The sequence below is a fragment of the Pelodiscus sinensis genome, chromosome 16, assembly GCF_049634645.1.
Source record: "Pelodiscus sinensis isolate JC-2024 chromosome 16, ASM4963464v1, whole genome shotgun sequence".
Classification (NCBI taxonomy): Eukaryota; Metazoa; Chordata; order Testudines; family Trionychidae; genus Pelodiscus; species Pelodiscus sinensis.
The window spans coordinates 2,122,366-2,138,348 of record NC_134726.1 but is presented as its reverse complement, the minus strand read 5'-3'; the positions used below and the strand labels follow the sequence as shown (position 1 = coordinate 2,138,348).

Below are 15,983 nucleotides of genomic sequence, written 5' to 3'. Positions count from 1 at the left end.
ATGAGTGTATATTAAAAATAATTCCCAGCATTCAAGCGATGACTTACTACAGTGCAGCTGTTAATGGTGTTTCATTAACTGTTGAAGTGTTGCCTAGAGCACACATGGCATATTTCACGGTGTTGAAAGTGGGGCAGAAATCTAGACACCGCTTTGGCTTCTCATCTTTTGTCCATGTCTGCTGTAAATCATTCTGCCTGAAGCTCACAACTAGTTCTCCTAAGAATACAGTTGTTAGAAAAGTAGTAGGGGGTAAATAACGTTGCAGCACTCATGGCTTTTTGAAGGCTCGATTAGCTTCTGGGTTGGGGGAGGAGCAGTTTTCAGCACCTTCGCAGATGCCAGGAACTAAACTTCTTTCCACAGACACTGTGGAGACCCGATTAGCCACCACTCGCGTTGGCTGGAATACACAGAGGTTCAAAGAATGTGCCGCATGAATTGTTCCAGACAGCTGTCCGCAGTTCGTTTTTAATATGCATTCTGAGATGATTCCATGGGCAGCCTGCATCGGAGTCTCTAAGCTGCAGCCATACCACAATAAAAATATTGCTGAGCTCTGCCTAGTAACTACATTTCTGCCGGATTGCCTGTTTGCCCAGTGGATGGGTTAACAGGATTTGGTAGGACACTGGAATTGTTGGCACCTTTTGCTGTTTCTCTTGCAGCTGGTTTGACACAATCCGTATATCTGCTGTGATCAGTCACTCAGCGTCAAGCCAAGGTGAGAGGAGGGGGCAAAGGACACAGTGGAACTGCTTTGGTTGCAGGCAGTGCCTTCAGCCCTCCAGGTCAGAGGGTTTCTCTACCCAGCTTGTGTGCTAGAGAGGAGGATGGGCGCCCTTCCAAGCCTTGCTTCCCAGCAGCTTTCTGGGTCACTATCCTACTCCAGGCAATCCTCCTACCACATAGCATGCACCGGGGCTAAGCAGAGCCCTTCTGCGATCATGTAGCCTCCTAGGGTCGACTTGTCCTCTTTGTCTCAGTCTCAGGAGCTCAGGTTTTCAAGCCACAGTTGGCTCATTCATTAAATAGTCCGAGCACCATAGCAGAAATAACAGGCATTGCATCGGCACCAGAACAAACGCCCTGTCCAGTCTTCATAAACCCTCGCTCTTCACCGCTATCCAGCTAGTCACCTCTAGCTAATGCAGGGGCAGCAGCTCTCCATGGGACTTTGATCCCCTGCCATTGCAGGGCTTCCTGCTGCCTCCTCTGGGAATGCAGAAATGCCTTTTGATGGGGAGTGAAAATCCGCTTTAGCTTCAGCACAGTTTAAAATGCTTGAAAAACCAATGTGCATGGACACTGCTTTACTGTCCAGTAACAGACTGTTCCTTTTTCCTGCTCGTCTACATGACATGGAAACTTCCACTTGACAGAGAGGGCAAGAGACAAACGCCCGCTCTTTCTTTCTCGGCGTTGTATGGTGCCAAAAAGCCAAGCAGAACTTCATTTTCTGAGTGCATCTGATGGTGTGGAGACAGGGGAGGGTGGAGTCTAGCCGCCTTCTAGCTGAGGTGAAGGTGAGCGAGTGGATTGTGCAGGACGGGTAGGAAGGATGAGCTAGTGGCTAACGGCCAGCCGTGAAAGTGAGGAGCAGGGTCCAGCTCCCGCCACCTCCTGTGTGCCCTTGGACGGGTCACTTAACCTCCCTGTGCCTCAGTTTGTTCATCTGCAAAATGGGGTTCGTCGCACTCTTGGCCATCAGGAGCAGCGTGAGGGGGGTTACGTTTCTGTGAGGTGTGCAGATGGATTTAGTGTGATTGGAAGACGGAAAAGGGAGGTGCTCAGTGAGAAAATGCCATAAGTTAGGATTGTCTATCCCACTCTATCCCAACCCAGATTGCAGGTGCGTGCATCATGTGTCACTACTTTTGGTTCCGAATGAACATTGAGTGAAGCAGGGGCGTGTAACAAGCGAAGCCTGTTTCCAAAGCACCTTCCAAACTCACTGCTTGGCCTGTAGGGTGTCAGAACAACAGATTAAGATTTAAAAAAAAACCCAGGCGCCTTACGCAGACAGTGCCATCCACCCTGTGCAGAAAGTGCATGGAATCGCTCCACCGTAACGCACACGCTGGGGGAATAGTGGCAGAGTTAACTTTGGGGCATGTGTGGGTTTCACTTGGTAACCTAAATTCAGTCCGTGTGTGCATGGATTTATATACCCCTGTGCTGACAGTGGAGGAATATATCTTGAAGTCAAAGTAAGTGGAGCCTTGATCTTTCATTAACCTGCTGATAATTAGGCACCATCTTCCTTGGTGATGAATTGCGCTGATGTAAAATACTCCTCTTTAAGGAGATCTTGGGCCGCAGCTCCCCGCTTGCCCTCCCACAGCATATCTCCATCAGAAACGCGCTCTTGGCAAACAAGGCCTCGGGATTACTGGCTAAGGGAATTGTGTCCAGGAGTAAACAGGGCACTTGCATGTCTTCTGTCTAACTGGTTTGCAGTTTAACCTTTTTAAAAAATCCCACTTTTTCCTTTATGAAGGAAAGAAAGAGTGAATCTCTCTCTTGGCTGCTTTGATTTATGAAGAAAGAATCCTCCCCCCCCCCCCCTCACTAAACAGCCCCAAACCCTGGTTGTTTACTTAGGGAGCATCTTAATGTTTGTCTCCTCTGTTTTAGTGGATGATTCCATAGAAGGCCACAGAACTACAGTGATTTTTTTTCACCCTTAGTTGAACAATTTTGCAAAATTCCTATCAACTTCTTTTACCCTTTCTACCCCCATCTGCCCCTATGTACGTGCGCTCGCTCTCTCTCTCTCTCTCGCTCTCTCAGTGCCTGTTATTTTCACACTCCCAAGCAATTCTCAGGTGCCTTGATAGAAATTCAAGGTTTTGTCTCATTGTGGGGTTGGTAAGTAAGAGAGAGGGTGTCTGATTTTCAGTAGCTTTCTCATGACCTGAGCTTTGCACACTGGGCTTTTGGTAGATGCTCACCTTTCTACAGCCAACGAAAACTCCCCCTTAGTGGACACTAATGAAGAGCCGTGGGCAGGCTTTGTAGAAGACAAAAGACATTATGGATCAGGGCTATTGGACTGTGTCAATCAGGACTAGGAAGAGGAAGTTGTAGTTGCTTGGAGAGGTATTGAAGAGTGAAGTAAACTGGCCAGGCCCTGGCTCTCTTCTCCCTGCCTGCCCCCAAGAGCATGTGGACGCCTGTTCAAAGGGAAGCCCATTGTGAAAATACATGCACTCTGCTGCACCCAGCATCTCTTTGCCTTGTACTCTGCACTCCTGCAGAAGGAAGATGAATAATGCTGCATCTGCTTTATAACACGACTGGGGACAGTCACAGCAGTGCATGGTACAAACACTGACCTAGCTAGAACGTCCACACAGGCCTCACTCCCATGTAATCCGAGTGTTCTCGCAGGGCAGGAGAATCAGGAAAATCCCCCACCCAGCTCTGGTGCACTCTGGGATTTTGTTTAACTATTGACACTGAAGCAGGGTGCTGGAAGGGTAAGTGGAGGAGGGGCCCACCGGGTACAGTAAGTCCTGTGCTGCCGACTTCATGCAGTAGCCCCGGTTGCCCCCTGCTCTGTGGGAATGTCCTGTCGGTTCGGTACTAGATGGGACTGAAATGTCAGGGCAGCCTTCGGAACGTCACTGCGTGGCGCACGGATCCGGGGGGGAGGCTGCGCAAGACTTTCCCTTCGGGCTCACCGCCAGGTTGTTTTGATTTGTCCTTGAACTCCGACCCTGGAGCTGGCTGGCTCCGCTGTGCCTGCTGCAAGAGGAGAGACTGTCGCCTGGACCTGCTTGTTCTGCACTCGCATTGGCCTCTGACCATTTATCTCCAGGCTGGGGGTTTCCCCTTCCCCCTGAGCCTCTGTGTCAGAGCAAGGCTGGTTCATCTGTCCCTACTCGACCAGTCTCTCCCTCTAGGTTCCTCTGCAGCCCCGTTACAACAGTAGCGGTGGAGCTGTAGGAGCCAGTCACCTTTGAACTGTCTCTTTTCATTCAAGTGCCCTTGGTGAGGGGGGAGAGAACAAACACAGTAGGAGTGTTGGAAAGCTCCGCACTCAGGCACTAGCTGCCCATTAAGCAGAATCCTGCAGCATGGACATGGCTGCTCACTTTCTTGTAAGAGCTTTGAAAGGGCAGCCGTGTTGCTGGGTGCCAGGAGGACAGGAAAGCGTGGGACTGGAGGGGTTCATCCGTGTTTCCCTGGGTTGCTACGGCCTCGTGTCGTAGTGGCCATTCAGACGGCAGGACGTGCCTGGCAGCTATCACGTTATTGCTTCCAGATGAAAGCCCAGGCTGGGAAATGTGATCTCGCAACTGCGAGGTGGTAGCTCTTAGCAACCGGCAGCTTTTTGATGGTTGTGGTGTCACGCAAGCGGCCTGGCTGGTAGCGATCTAGCTAGTCGTTCCATTGCAAGCAGCAGGCTGTGTGTGGGGGGGGGGGCCTCCTCTCCCTGATGTGTGTTCCCGAGTGGCTACCTAGGGTGCTGCCTGTGGTCAGCCTGGGAGTCTGCCTTCTGGCCACCTTCGGAGGCATTCCCGTCTCTCATTTGGCTCTACTGCGTTTTACCTTTTGATGATGCATCTCCCATGGCTGGCTGCTTCTCCCCTCCACTAGGCAGCCTTGTCTGCACCCAGACGTAAACAGGACACCTTGCAAAGAGTGAGGCTTCGGCCCAGATGTGTAGCCTGGCCCTTTGCATCTTCAGAAGTAGCTGGAGGCTGCTCAGTGTGTATTCCCAAGGGTTCTCACCAAAGGCGCCTTCTCTCCCATCTCTGCAGTCGTGTTTCTCTCTCCCACCTTCTCCACTTTCTTGTGTTGCAGCTTCGGGGCAAGGCCTGAGCTAGAGCGCTCCAGGAAAGGGTGTAGTAACTGTCTTCCTGTTGAAACCAGCGGTCCATTTTAGGGTTGTAAAAGAGCAGTTGTTGACTGCTCACACCCCCACCCCGCTGCCTGGTTTGAGGAAGCTTTATGGGGAACTCTGCCTGGTGTTCGCACTAGCACTGGTGAGAGCGCCCTCGGGCTTGTAGTCGCTTACCCACGTGTGCCTTAGTTCCCGTCTCTGGCGCAGTCCCCGGGCAAAGCAATGCCTTTGGCGTGGGCACTGGCAGTCACCTCGGAGTCACGGTAGCCAAGAGCCTTCAGCAGCCAGAAGCCCGAGACGGGGAGCGTGTCCGTGACCCCTGCACTAGTCACCTCGGCAGTGGCCCGACGTGTCCCCGGGGATGCAGCCGGAAGAGTGCTCGGTTGTGCACAAGTGGCAGTTCCTGGGGCGCTTCCACGGGGCGGGATGGCCGCCCCCTCGCGTCCCCGGTTGGTGAATACCTGCCAGTATAAAGGTGCCTTCACTGAAAGGAGCTGGCCGAAGAGGGAGCCCTCCTTGGCAAACCAGTGCAGGCCGCGTGCTAGATGGGCTGGGCTGGGCCCGTCAGCTCTGCGGCAGCCTCTCCAAGTGCACTTAGTGTGAGTGTGAACAGCCTGGCTCCTGCTTGAGATACTCCATTTCCGTGCTACCGGGCAGCGCCCCGCCCCGCCCCTCCACTGCTCGTCTTGTAAACGTAGCCAGAGAGAGGCTGGGATGAGGGTGGGGGTAATAGGTGCCTGAATGAGGAAAAATCCCCAAATAGCAGGAGTGTTCCTGGAAAATCTGGTCTCCGCAGTGTCAGACCCTCCGTGTCCATCCGCCCTCGGTCGTGCCAGGCTGCTGAGGCCTGATGAGCGAGCCAGAGCAGGTTGACTGTCCCAGGGCAGTGTCTCCGGGGCCCAAGGTAAACTGTTCAGCCTCTTGTGCTGAGTGCCAGTTTCGTTCAGTTGCAAAACTGGGGATTCTCCAGCTCCTCTCCCTGCTTGCATGGCGTGAAATTCACCAGGCTCCTGTTGGTTTCCACACAGGGGATTCTCTTGGTGTATGACATCACTAACCGCTGGTCCTTCGATGGGATAGACCGCTGGATAAAGGAAATAGACGAGGTAAGAGACTGCAGCTTGTTCGGGCTGTGTGTGCAGCGCCGGCCATGCCAGGGCCTGGCCATGCCAGGGCGTGATAAAAGCTGCAGCTTCTGGTATCCGCATGCCGTAAACAGGGCAGTTCTCCTGGGATGCTGGCACATCTGGTTTCACTGCCCCCCCCCCCCCCCCCCCCCCCGGCGCATGCTGGGAGGCAGAGATCACACACAGTCGAGGGGATGTAATGGGCCCTTCTAGGGGCCCACTTCAGTTGGCGGAATGGACCCGCTTTTGACATCCCCAAAGCTCTTCAGGTCTGGGCGCGGCCCCCAGAGCGTCTGTGGCTTGTCTGCTGTGACGCTGCCACGGGACGGCTGTCGTGCTTCAGGAAAGGCACAACCTGCGCCCATGGGCGGGGTCTGGCCCTGGCCTAGGCAATCCAGCGCCCCGGGAGCAAGGTCGCTGAATTCTCCCGTCACGCTGGTTAGCCCCACAGAGGCTCTTCAGGTCTGGGGAAGGCAAGCAAAGTCGGGACAGATTCACGAAGGCTGGAGGAGGCCTCTTGAAAGGGCCCCTGAGGGTTAGCGGGCAGGAGGGACGCTACGGCCTGTCGTGAGCCAAAGGCGCTCTGCTAGACACTGGTCTTGTGGCTCTTACAGCCACTTGTACCGCCCCTACTGCCTGCTAACCTCTTCCCCAGCCCACAGGAACCCCTCATGCCTTCCGTCTGCCCCAGCCGTTTCGGGTGCCTTCCCCAGGCCTGATGGGAGCTCTGTGAAGCATGGGAGCTTCCCCTTTCCATAAGAGATCCTTTCCCCTCCCTTCCCTTGCCTCTAGTCCTGGGAGCAGCACAGCCACCCCTGCGAATACAGACCGCAGGGGGGAGGGGGACTCCCAAGTACGGCTCGGACCTCAGTGGTCCAGGGTGGCCTGCTCCGGCTTTGTGCGCAGCCCTGTGGCTGCTCTAGGGCTGGAGCCAGGTGGGGAAATCTAGCGCCATCTGCCCTTCCCCCATACGCCAGCGGCCCTGCCCTGCCCTGCCCGCAGAGCGCCTGGCGCCCCCGTGCTGGTTGGCAGAGGCCGAGTGCAGGGCATGCTCAGGGGAAGAGGGGCAGCGCTGGGGCCCCGTGTCCAGGAGCATCAGCGGAGGGACCGGCACTGCCCTCCGTAGGCCTGGCCAATTCCCTGGTTTGTGGCCGGGGCTGGGATGGGGAAGGTCAGCCTGTCAGAACGCAAAAGCCACGTCTGCCCGGCCAAAAGCAGGGCGGCAGCACAGCTGAGCTGTGGGGCCAGGGATGTGGGGTGGTGCCCTGCAAACCCCCGAGTGGAAGGGTCTGGAGGGGTCGCTGCGTCTGTATCGCAGTGGTCGCTCCCAGCGGGGCGGCGCCCCTGGCCACTGCCCGCTAAGCAGCCCGCGTGGCGGCCGTCGTCCGGGGCGTGCCGTGGTTCTGCCGCCCCGGTCTCAGCATGGCCCATGTTCTTTGAAGCATGCTCCAGGTGTCCCCCGGATTTTGGTCGGGAACAGGCTTCACCTGGCCTTCAAGCGGCAGGTGCCCACGGAGCAGGCCCGCTCCTACGCGGAGAAGAACTGCATGACCTTCTTCGAGGTCAGCCCGCTGTGCAACTTCAACGTGACCGAGTCCTTCACCGAGCTGTCGCGCATCGTGCTCATGCGGCACGGCATGGAGAAGATCTGGAGGCCTAACCGGGGTGAGTGTGGCGCCCGTGGGCGGGCTGGGCGCTGGAGGCAACATCTGGGGAGCTCCGCCCAGGTCAGGCGCAAAGGACCTCGGGGAGCTGGGAAAACGCCCTCTCCCTTTGCCTGGTGGTGGCCCACTAGTGCCAGCTCCCCCGGGGAAGGCATGAGTTAGCCAGGCCTGGACCCCCGTGCTAGGGGCGCGCTGCTCCGCGTGTGCTCTAGGGGAGGCTCCTCGGTTGGCCTGGGGCGCAGGGTGGCAGGTCCCTGAGCTCAGGCCTTCGATGTCAGGCTGGGGGAGAAGGGACACTTGGCTCCAGGAGAGGCTGGTTCCGCCCTCTGCCTGCCTCGGGGCGGCTGCAGTGCCGGGGCGCCGCCGTGGAGGTGGCGGGGAGGAAGGAGGCCATCTGCCCCTTTGGGCGGGCTCGTTTCCTCCTGCAGGCAGGGCTGTCCGAGCGTGGGCTGGCCCCGAGTGCTGCCGGAAGGGATGGCAGAGTCCTCTGCCTAGGTGACACCCAGGCCCCGCTCTGAGAGGCACTGGGCGGCTCGGGGGCGTACGAGGGGTTCAGCCCAAGTCCCATTGGAGGCAGCACGCGATGCCGCTGCAGCCGGACCCCTCGCTCTGCGGGGCAGGGTCCTGGGGCCAGTGCTCTCCGCTGGCTCCAGGTAAGACGCAGCTGGTCTGGTTGCTCTGTTGCCCTGCAAGCCGGATTCAGCGGGGAGCGCTGCACCTCCAGCCTGAACGTCCCGGGCAGGGTCTCCAGCTCGTGCCCCTGCGCAGTGCCGCAGCGAGGCGTGGCAGGCTCATCCAGAAATGGGAGCAGGCCCCACATGGCCAGCTGCAAGGGAAACCCGCGCCGGCCGTCACCTGCCAGGGAGCAAGGGGCTGGGCACGGGGGCAGGGATCAGACAGACAGGGGCCGGTACAGATAGAACACGGCCCATGCGGGCATGTGCTCTGCCCTTTGTACGTTGGGGTGGAGGCAGGGGCAGGGCTAGTTCTGCGCCGCGGGAGGCAGAGCTCCGAGGGGAGCCGCGGCGCCTGTTGCCGCTGCCGGTGTCTCCCTCGCTGGGAGGCGGGTGAGGTGCCGGGAAGGCAAGATGGGCAGCGGGGGAAGCCCTCTCCTTGGGGGCGCCTGCCCTCTGACCGTGCAGTGTTCTTGCTCTCCCGCCAGTGTTCAGCCTACAGGACCTCTGCTGCCGTGCGATCGTGTCCTGCACCCCGGTGCACCTCATCGACAAGCTGCCGCTGCCCGTCACCATCAAGAGCCACCTGAAATCCTTCTCCATGGCCAACGGCATGAACGCGGTGATGATGCACGGCCGGTCGTACTCCGTGGCCAGCAGCGGGGGCGGGAGCAGCAGCAAAGGCAACAGCCTGAAGAGATCCAAGTCCATCCGCCCGCCCCAGAGCCCGCCCCAGAACTGCTCCCGCAACAACTGCAAGATCTCGTAGCCAGGCGGGCCCGCTCTTTGCGCACGGGACCCTGGGGGCGGGGCGGTGCCTCGGAGGGCGTGCACGGCCCACGGATCGCCGGGGTCCCCCCCAGCTGGCGCCGTGGGAGCCTGGAGGAAAGCTGTGGGCTTCTCCTCTGCCCGGCTGGGAACCTCGGCAGCTGCCGGCTTGGGGGAGGGACGCCCTGGCGGAGGCAGGGATTTAGGGAAGATCAGAGGCGTGGGGGGAAAAGGGGTCTGCGCTGCAGCCGTGGCTCTTGGCTCCCCGAGGGGCTGCGGGTGCCATAGTGAACCGTGGCCGTCGGCAGGTGCAGTGGGGCGTCAGATGATGGCGTTGGCTTGCCATGGCCAAGAGGCCGAGGCCGGCTGCTTGGAGTCGGAAGGAAGCCGCCTGCGGCCGTCTCCACTTATTTATCTACAGATGCTGCGCCAGGGGCTGCCTGTTTTAAAGCGGGGGGGTTTAAGGAGCAGTCGGGGCCAATGTTCTGTGGCCATGTAAATAGGAGCAGGGCCCCAGCGAAGGGGGCGGGGGTCTTAGGGTGAATCTCTTGCGGGGACTGTGCCGACAGCTGCACGGGCCTGCTCTGGGGGGTGTTTTAATACTGGGCGTGCGAAAGGAGCCAGCGGGGCGTGTGCCCCACGCCAGAGCCTGCCTGCACTCTGGAACCAAACTCCCAACAGCATTGCAGCTGGGGGCTGCCCTGGCCAGCAGCCTCAGTCCCACCAGGTCTTAGGCCCCCAAAGGCAGCTGGGCCCGTGTCTGTGTTCCCATGACCTGGCAGGGTTGCGGGGCAGGGCTGGCCTGGGAGGAAACGCTTCTGCTGGGTCTGCAGTCCCAAGCTTTCCTCCCCGGCTCGTTGCTCCTTCCCCCAGCTCCAGTGCTGCTGTCACCTCCTCCCACGCACCCTCCTGGGCCCCCAAGAGCAGGGGCACTTTGAGCTGTCCCTGAAGCCAGGGCCATTCCTCCCCCTATGGATAGCCATGTCCTCTTTCCAAGGGCCAGCTGGCTGTGGGGGGTGCGCTGCTTGCGCTGGAGCGCGCAGGTTGGGCTGGTTTTCTGGCCCCGAGGGGTTGGGCGGCCTCTCGAGTGAGCTGCATGCGTGGGGGAGGCGTGCAGTCAGTCGCATCTCGCAGCAGCGTCCTCTCCTTGGCCCCGTAGCAACGGGGCTTCCAGCTTTCCCCTCTGCTCCCAGACGCCGTGCCCAGTCCTCAAGCTGGAGAGGCCGCTGGCTGTGGGTGGGAGCTTGGTCCGGGGGGACACTGCGGTGTGGTGGCTGGCTCTTGGGGCCCCCAGGCAGGAGTTTTCCCGGGGCTTTTGGGATTGTCTGAGCTGCCTTGGGTTGCTCTGTTCTGCCTCCTTGCTTAGGAAACTGACGCTGGCGCCTGCCCACCCGCGCGCTCGCAGCCCGTCGCCCATCAGCAAGGCCAGCCCGAGGCTGCCACCCTGACGCAGCTTGGTACGTGGGCAGGATGAGGCTGCTGCCGGCTGACCGCCCACTCTGGTCAAGCTGCAACTAAGGCGGGTGGCAGGGAACGGGCAGCGCTCCTCCCGCAGCAGCCCTCTGCCAGGTTCTCCCATCGCGCCACACCCCAGAGAACACCACCCCTCGCCCAGCTGGTGGGCAGGAGCCCTGCCAGCCAAGCGCCAATGCGGGAGAAGGGAACGTCTTGTGGCCATGATTCACACTAAGAACCGGAGCTGCAGCCAGGCTCAGTGCTGTCACGGGAGGCCCGGGGATTTCTAGAGCCGCTCCGTGGCACACCCGCTGCTCCGTATCCCTGCGCAGGGAGCAGCCGCTGCCAGGCCGCCCAGGGACAGATGGCTAACAGGTGACAGGAGGCAACCGCACCACTACCCCGCCCTGTAGAATGACCTCGGGAGCAGCCCTCGAAGGAATTTGGTTTCCATTAGACCGTTACTTTTGAGGGGCTCCCACAATTAACGAACCCACAGTGGGGTGGGGAGGAGACGGAAGACGTCGTTCTAGGGAAGAAAAGATGCTGCATGTCTAGAAACACTTAACTACCTGTGGATGGGTGTCCCCTGTAAATGAAACCCTCGCCCCGTCAGGTTTCCCCTGTAGAGCCTCGGCAACTCCTGCCCAACAGGAAAGTTCTCCCGGACCTGGCACGTGTGCTGTTCAAACGCCTCTTGTTTTCTTCCTTGGAAAGAAAGCGGTTGCGGCATCCGATCTCAACACTAGTCTTTAGCTGCTGTCTGACACTCGGACCATTCCAATGTCACTTGGGACTCTGTTCCCTTTGTACAGTCTGTGGTTCAACCGTTTTATATAAATTAAAGTCTTTGGTTGTTTTAAACTACGGTGCTGGGTGTGGCCAGTCTGTGCGGCGCGGGGCTGCTGCCTTGGCCTGGCCTGGGGTGGGCGTGGGCTGCGGCAGGGCTCACGGGGGCTGGCAACGTGCTCCCCGGATTGCCCAAAACCCGGGAGACTCTGTCCTTTCTCGGTGGTTTGACCTCCAGGGTCCTGCTCGCATTCCCCCGCTCTCCAAAGCTCCCTGGTGGCGCTGGCAGCGGATTCTCCCGTGGGCGTGGGCCATGGGGCTGGTGCTTGAAGAGCAACGTGGACTCTCCTGAGCCTGGCGAGCGAATTCCCGCAGCTCTGCCGCCCCTTTGTGGCTCTGGAGCCTGGAGAAGCTCTGACCCCCACTGCTTGCAAGTAGGGGAAACTCCCTGGGCGGCGGTCGGTTGCGGGCCACCAGTGCGAGACTCCCAGATGGAGACCTGCCCTGCCGCCAGCGTGGGCCTGGGGCCGCTCCCCCGACTCAGGCTTCCTGGCTGCTGGGAGGAGAGCAGGCTCTGGCCCTCGGCGAGGGGGTTTCAGAAGCAAGCTGTGTCTTGGCTCCACTTTCTGCGGTTTGCCGTCCCCACAAACCTTGCAGGCCTGCCTGGGCCCAGCTAGAACAGTGGCCCATGGTGGCCATGGGATGAGGCTCTCGCTGTCGGGGAGAGGAACAGCGTGTCTCGGCCTGACCCTTCCTCCATCACCCCTAAGGCAGCAGGGACCCGGGTGCTCCTGTGGCCTTCCTCCTCCCCTCCCCGCCTCTCTGGGGTCGCGTTTCCACTCTGAACCCTTGGCCAGGCTTGTTTTAGCAGCTTGCCGGGCTGGCGGCGGGAAACCAGAGCACGGCTGAAGCCTGGAGAACCCCCATGGTGGGGGCAGGCCGAGGGCGCAGACATGCCTCTTGTTTTCCAGGCAGGTGCGTTAAGGGCCCTGTGCTGTCTCCCCCCAGGAGCCCGAACAAAGGGCTTGTGTGATTTCAGGTGGGGAAGGAGCGGCGGGAGGCCCAGGATGAACTGATCAGGACGGGGCCTCTCTAGCACTTAGCTGCCCCGGCGCCGGGTGAGAATCACTTTTCGTTTAACCCAGCGTCCGCTCCTGCGCGGAGGGAGACGTGCCAGTGACGCCCCAGCCCACCCGCCAGGCTCGAAGCCAGCTGGCGCCTCGCTGTCGGGGTGACAGGGCCCTGGGCGGCAGGCCCACGGTGCCCCGGCAATCTGCCGGCAAGCCCCACATCCCCCTGGCTAGTGCCCTGCGGCTCAGTCCGGGCCTCTCGCGCATCTGCTCTGCTCCACTCCCGCCAGCCCCCCGGGAGCGTCCCCCGGTCTGGAGCCGGAGCTCGGCCCAGGGGCTGGGGGGGCGTCAGGTCAGGCACCTCTGCCCCCCGGCCGCCGGGCAGGGCAGGAGTAGCTGGAGCTCAGATCAAACAGCAGAGGAAATAGCTGCTGGGTCTGTGGCCTCCCCGGGGAAACGGGCTCTCGTCAGCCCTTCAGCTGCCCCTGGGCTTTGGGTCTCGGCAGCGCGCGGGAGGCGGCTCTGGCATGTGTGAACCCGTGGGCCTGGGGCAGTCCCCCTGGCCCGGGTGGTGGGGTGGCCCCTGGTGGGCTGCTGAGGGCCTGGGCTCCGCTCCCAGCTCTCGGCTTGACAGTCTCTGCAGCAACCTCCCAGCCGCTTGCCCTTGCTACCGCCCGGGGGGGGGGGGGAGGGAATGAAGCCAGGTGCTTTTCCCCCACTCTCAAATAGCCAGGATCGGGGGTAATGGGACCCCGCTTGAGCTGGGCATGGCTGGGGCCCTGTCCCTGCGCTGTGCTCGGCAGCAGCCAGTCCGCGTTCGCTCCAGCCCAGGGGGTGGGGGCTGCGTTGCCCCTGCTTGCGAGGGGGAGCCTGGGGCCCAGAGCTGGGCTGTCAGCCCCGTGCTCTGCCTGTGGGTTTGCTGGGTGCCCCCACCAGCTCCCCAGCAAGGCAGGAGCAGCTTGTGGGCCAGCCATGCTGGCACCTGGGAGTCAGGACAGCTGGCATCTAGCCCCACTTCTGCCACTGCCCCATGACCCTGGGCAAGTCACTTTGCTCTCCATGCGTCTGAGCCACCAACTGCCGAGACACAAAGCAGATGCGGGGGGGGGGGGAAGGGGTGCCAGGCCCCAAAGGCTGGGGGCGGGGCTCGGGTATCAGCAAAGCAAGCTGGCTTCCTGCATGCTGGGCAGCCGTCTCAGCGACCTGCCCCAGCCTAGCAGCCTCCACGGTTGAACGACCTGGGGGTTTGGGCTGGTGGCGGCACCCCTATGTACCGGGTATAACTGCCCCAGGGCAGCGCGTCTGCTGCCCTCTGCTGGGTGGAATCAGAACTGTCATAGACCTTATACTGCTAGTAGTGAACAGAGATTCTCCGTGGCCAGAGGATTTGAATGTTCTCCCTGCTGCTGCCCTGATGTTCCCGGCTTCCACTCCCTGCACAGAACTGACCAGTAAGCTCCTGGGGAGGGAACCAATTTTTATTCTACTTGCGGCTGGCAAAGCGCGGTGGAGCCCACCTAGGATGGGACTGCGGGCACTCCCAGGACACGCGTGGCTCGTTTCTCTCTGCAAGGTGTGTGGGGAGGAGGTGGCCTCTCGGCTCTGACGCTGGCCTGCTGGGTGACTTGGGTTAGTCACGTCACCACCCCGTGCCTCAGTTTCCCCATCAGTGATGATACTGACCTCCTCTGTAAAGCACCTGGAGATCTAACCTTGGAGCTAGCGGGTATTAGCCAGCAGGGTTCTCGCACCAGCTGTCCCTGCCAGACTGGTAAGTCCTGTGTGACTTGTATTTATGGCTAATTCTTCACCTACCATCTCAATTGCAAAACAGGGCGCTGTGACAGGCAGCCTGGCAGTTACCAGCTACATTCGGGATCATTTGGCTCCTGCCCCCCACCCCCAGAGGAGAAGGGGGAGGCCTGGGGCTCTGATAGATCCGGGTGCGGCTCCCGCAAGCCCCGCGGGGGGAGGCTGAATGTGGGGCAGCGGGTTGGCTGTGCAGGGGGTGGGTTACAGGCAGGGCTGGGCTCAGCCACTCGGATTCTGTTCCTGCTGCTGCACCTGGCGGGAGCCTTGCCAAATCCCTCGGTTCCCCCTGGCGAGGGAGAGACTGATCTGTCCCCCAGGCCGCGTGGGCGCCCCTGCTCCGTCACAGGCGTCCTGGGTGGCCGTGGGCGGGTCCCTGTACAGGGGACAGGGAACGGCAAAGCAGCTTGCTCTGCCGCTCGGGCTCCAGCAGGCAGGCCCTGTCTCCGCCCCGCTCCCCGTGGTACCCCCAGGGGGGTGGGAGGAACCAGCCTGCCGCCTGCAAGCTCGATACCCTGGCGGTGGCCGCATCAGCCCCTCCATGGATTCGGAATCCTCTCGATTCGAATGAGCCATCCCACCTCTGCACCGCGGCTTGGGCGGGTGGGGCCTCTCGACACGTTATTTCCCTGGTTGCTATTTTAAGAGCCCATTTCACAGAGGGGGCCTCACCTGTCTGCCCGCTGCCACCGCTCACCCCAGCCAGGGCGGGGGACGGGATTCCCATGTGGGAACTGGATCCTCGGGACCCCCAAGCCCCAGCTGCTTAATGGGGTGACCGAAGCAGAACGAGTTGCTAGGGGCCAGCGGAGCAGCCCCCTGCACCTGCCCAGAGACGTCAGCTCCACAGGGGCCCGGGGGCCGGCCTGAGTGGGCCCAGACATGCAAGGGGGCGGGCGAGCCCGGGGTGCAGTTTCTTAGGAGCAAGCATCCTCCTTGGGTGCTCCAGAGAAACAAGCTGGTACAGGCGCTTAGCAGGGAGCCAGTTCCTGTGGGCTGCAAAGGCCACCTCCTCCATGGCTTAACTTCTCTCCCAGCACCCGGGAGCTCCCATGAAGCAGCTTTCTCCTCCTGCCGGCGTCATCCTGGGACCCCCTGAAGGGGCCTGAGTGGGCGAACCAGCCCTGGCGCCCGCAGCGGTGCCCACGCAGCCCGGGGCTTCAAGCCTGCGGTGCTGCTCGTGGTTTGCCGACCCCTGCAGGGCCGGAGCCGGGCGCTGGCCCTGGGGGGGGCGCTCGCCCGCGTGTTTCTGGCCAGAGGAGGTGCCTGGCATCCGGAAACAGCAGCTGCCACCAGGCGGCCGCCTCGCCACGAGGAAGCTGGAGAGTGGGCTCCGGCCCTGGCCTAGGGCTGGGAGACGAAGGTTCGACTCCCTGGCCTGCCAGACTGGGCGGGTGGCCTCCGGCTTTCCCTCCCAGGGGAAATCAACCCGAGCAAGCCCGGCTGGAGTAAAGGGACGGCTCCATGCACCACAAGCAGGGCAGCAGACGGGCCTCGCTGCTCGGTTCTGCTGCCTCGCCAAACCGACCCTCGCGGAGGGGGCAGGGAGCACCGAGGGGGAGGGGACCCCGTTACCCCCGCTTGGCTACAATTCCAGGCTACACGCGCCTTTAATGCCATGACAGCGGCTGGTCCAGTCCCCAGGGAGCTGCGTCTGGGCCAGTACCCTACGGCGGACGCCACAGCGGCTGGTCCAGTCCCCAGGGAGCTGCGGCTGGGCCAGTACCCTACGGCGGACGCCACAGCGGCTGGTCCAGTCCCCAGGGAGCTGCGGC

General features: G+C 61.0%; 1 protein-coding gene across 1 annotated transcript in view; it reads left to right on the top strand.

Moving 5' to 3' along the window:
* RAB40C (RAB40C, member RAS oncogene family) overlaps positions 1–11,408 on the top strand; it is a 49,535-nt gene extending 38,127 nt beyond the window's left edge. The window contains exons 5-7 of the mRNA XM_075899040.1: positions 5,881–5,958; positions 7,422–7,644; positions 8,806–11,408. Coding sequence (XP_075755155.1) covers positions 5,881–5,958; positions 7,422–7,644; positions 8,806–9,086 — 582 coding nt within the window. The 3' untranslated portion in view covers positions 9,087–11,408. The remainder of the gene's footprint in view (positions 1–5,880; positions 5,959–7,421; positions 7,645–8,805) is intronic.
* The last annotated feature ends 4,575 nt before the right edge of the window (positions 11,409–15,983 follow it).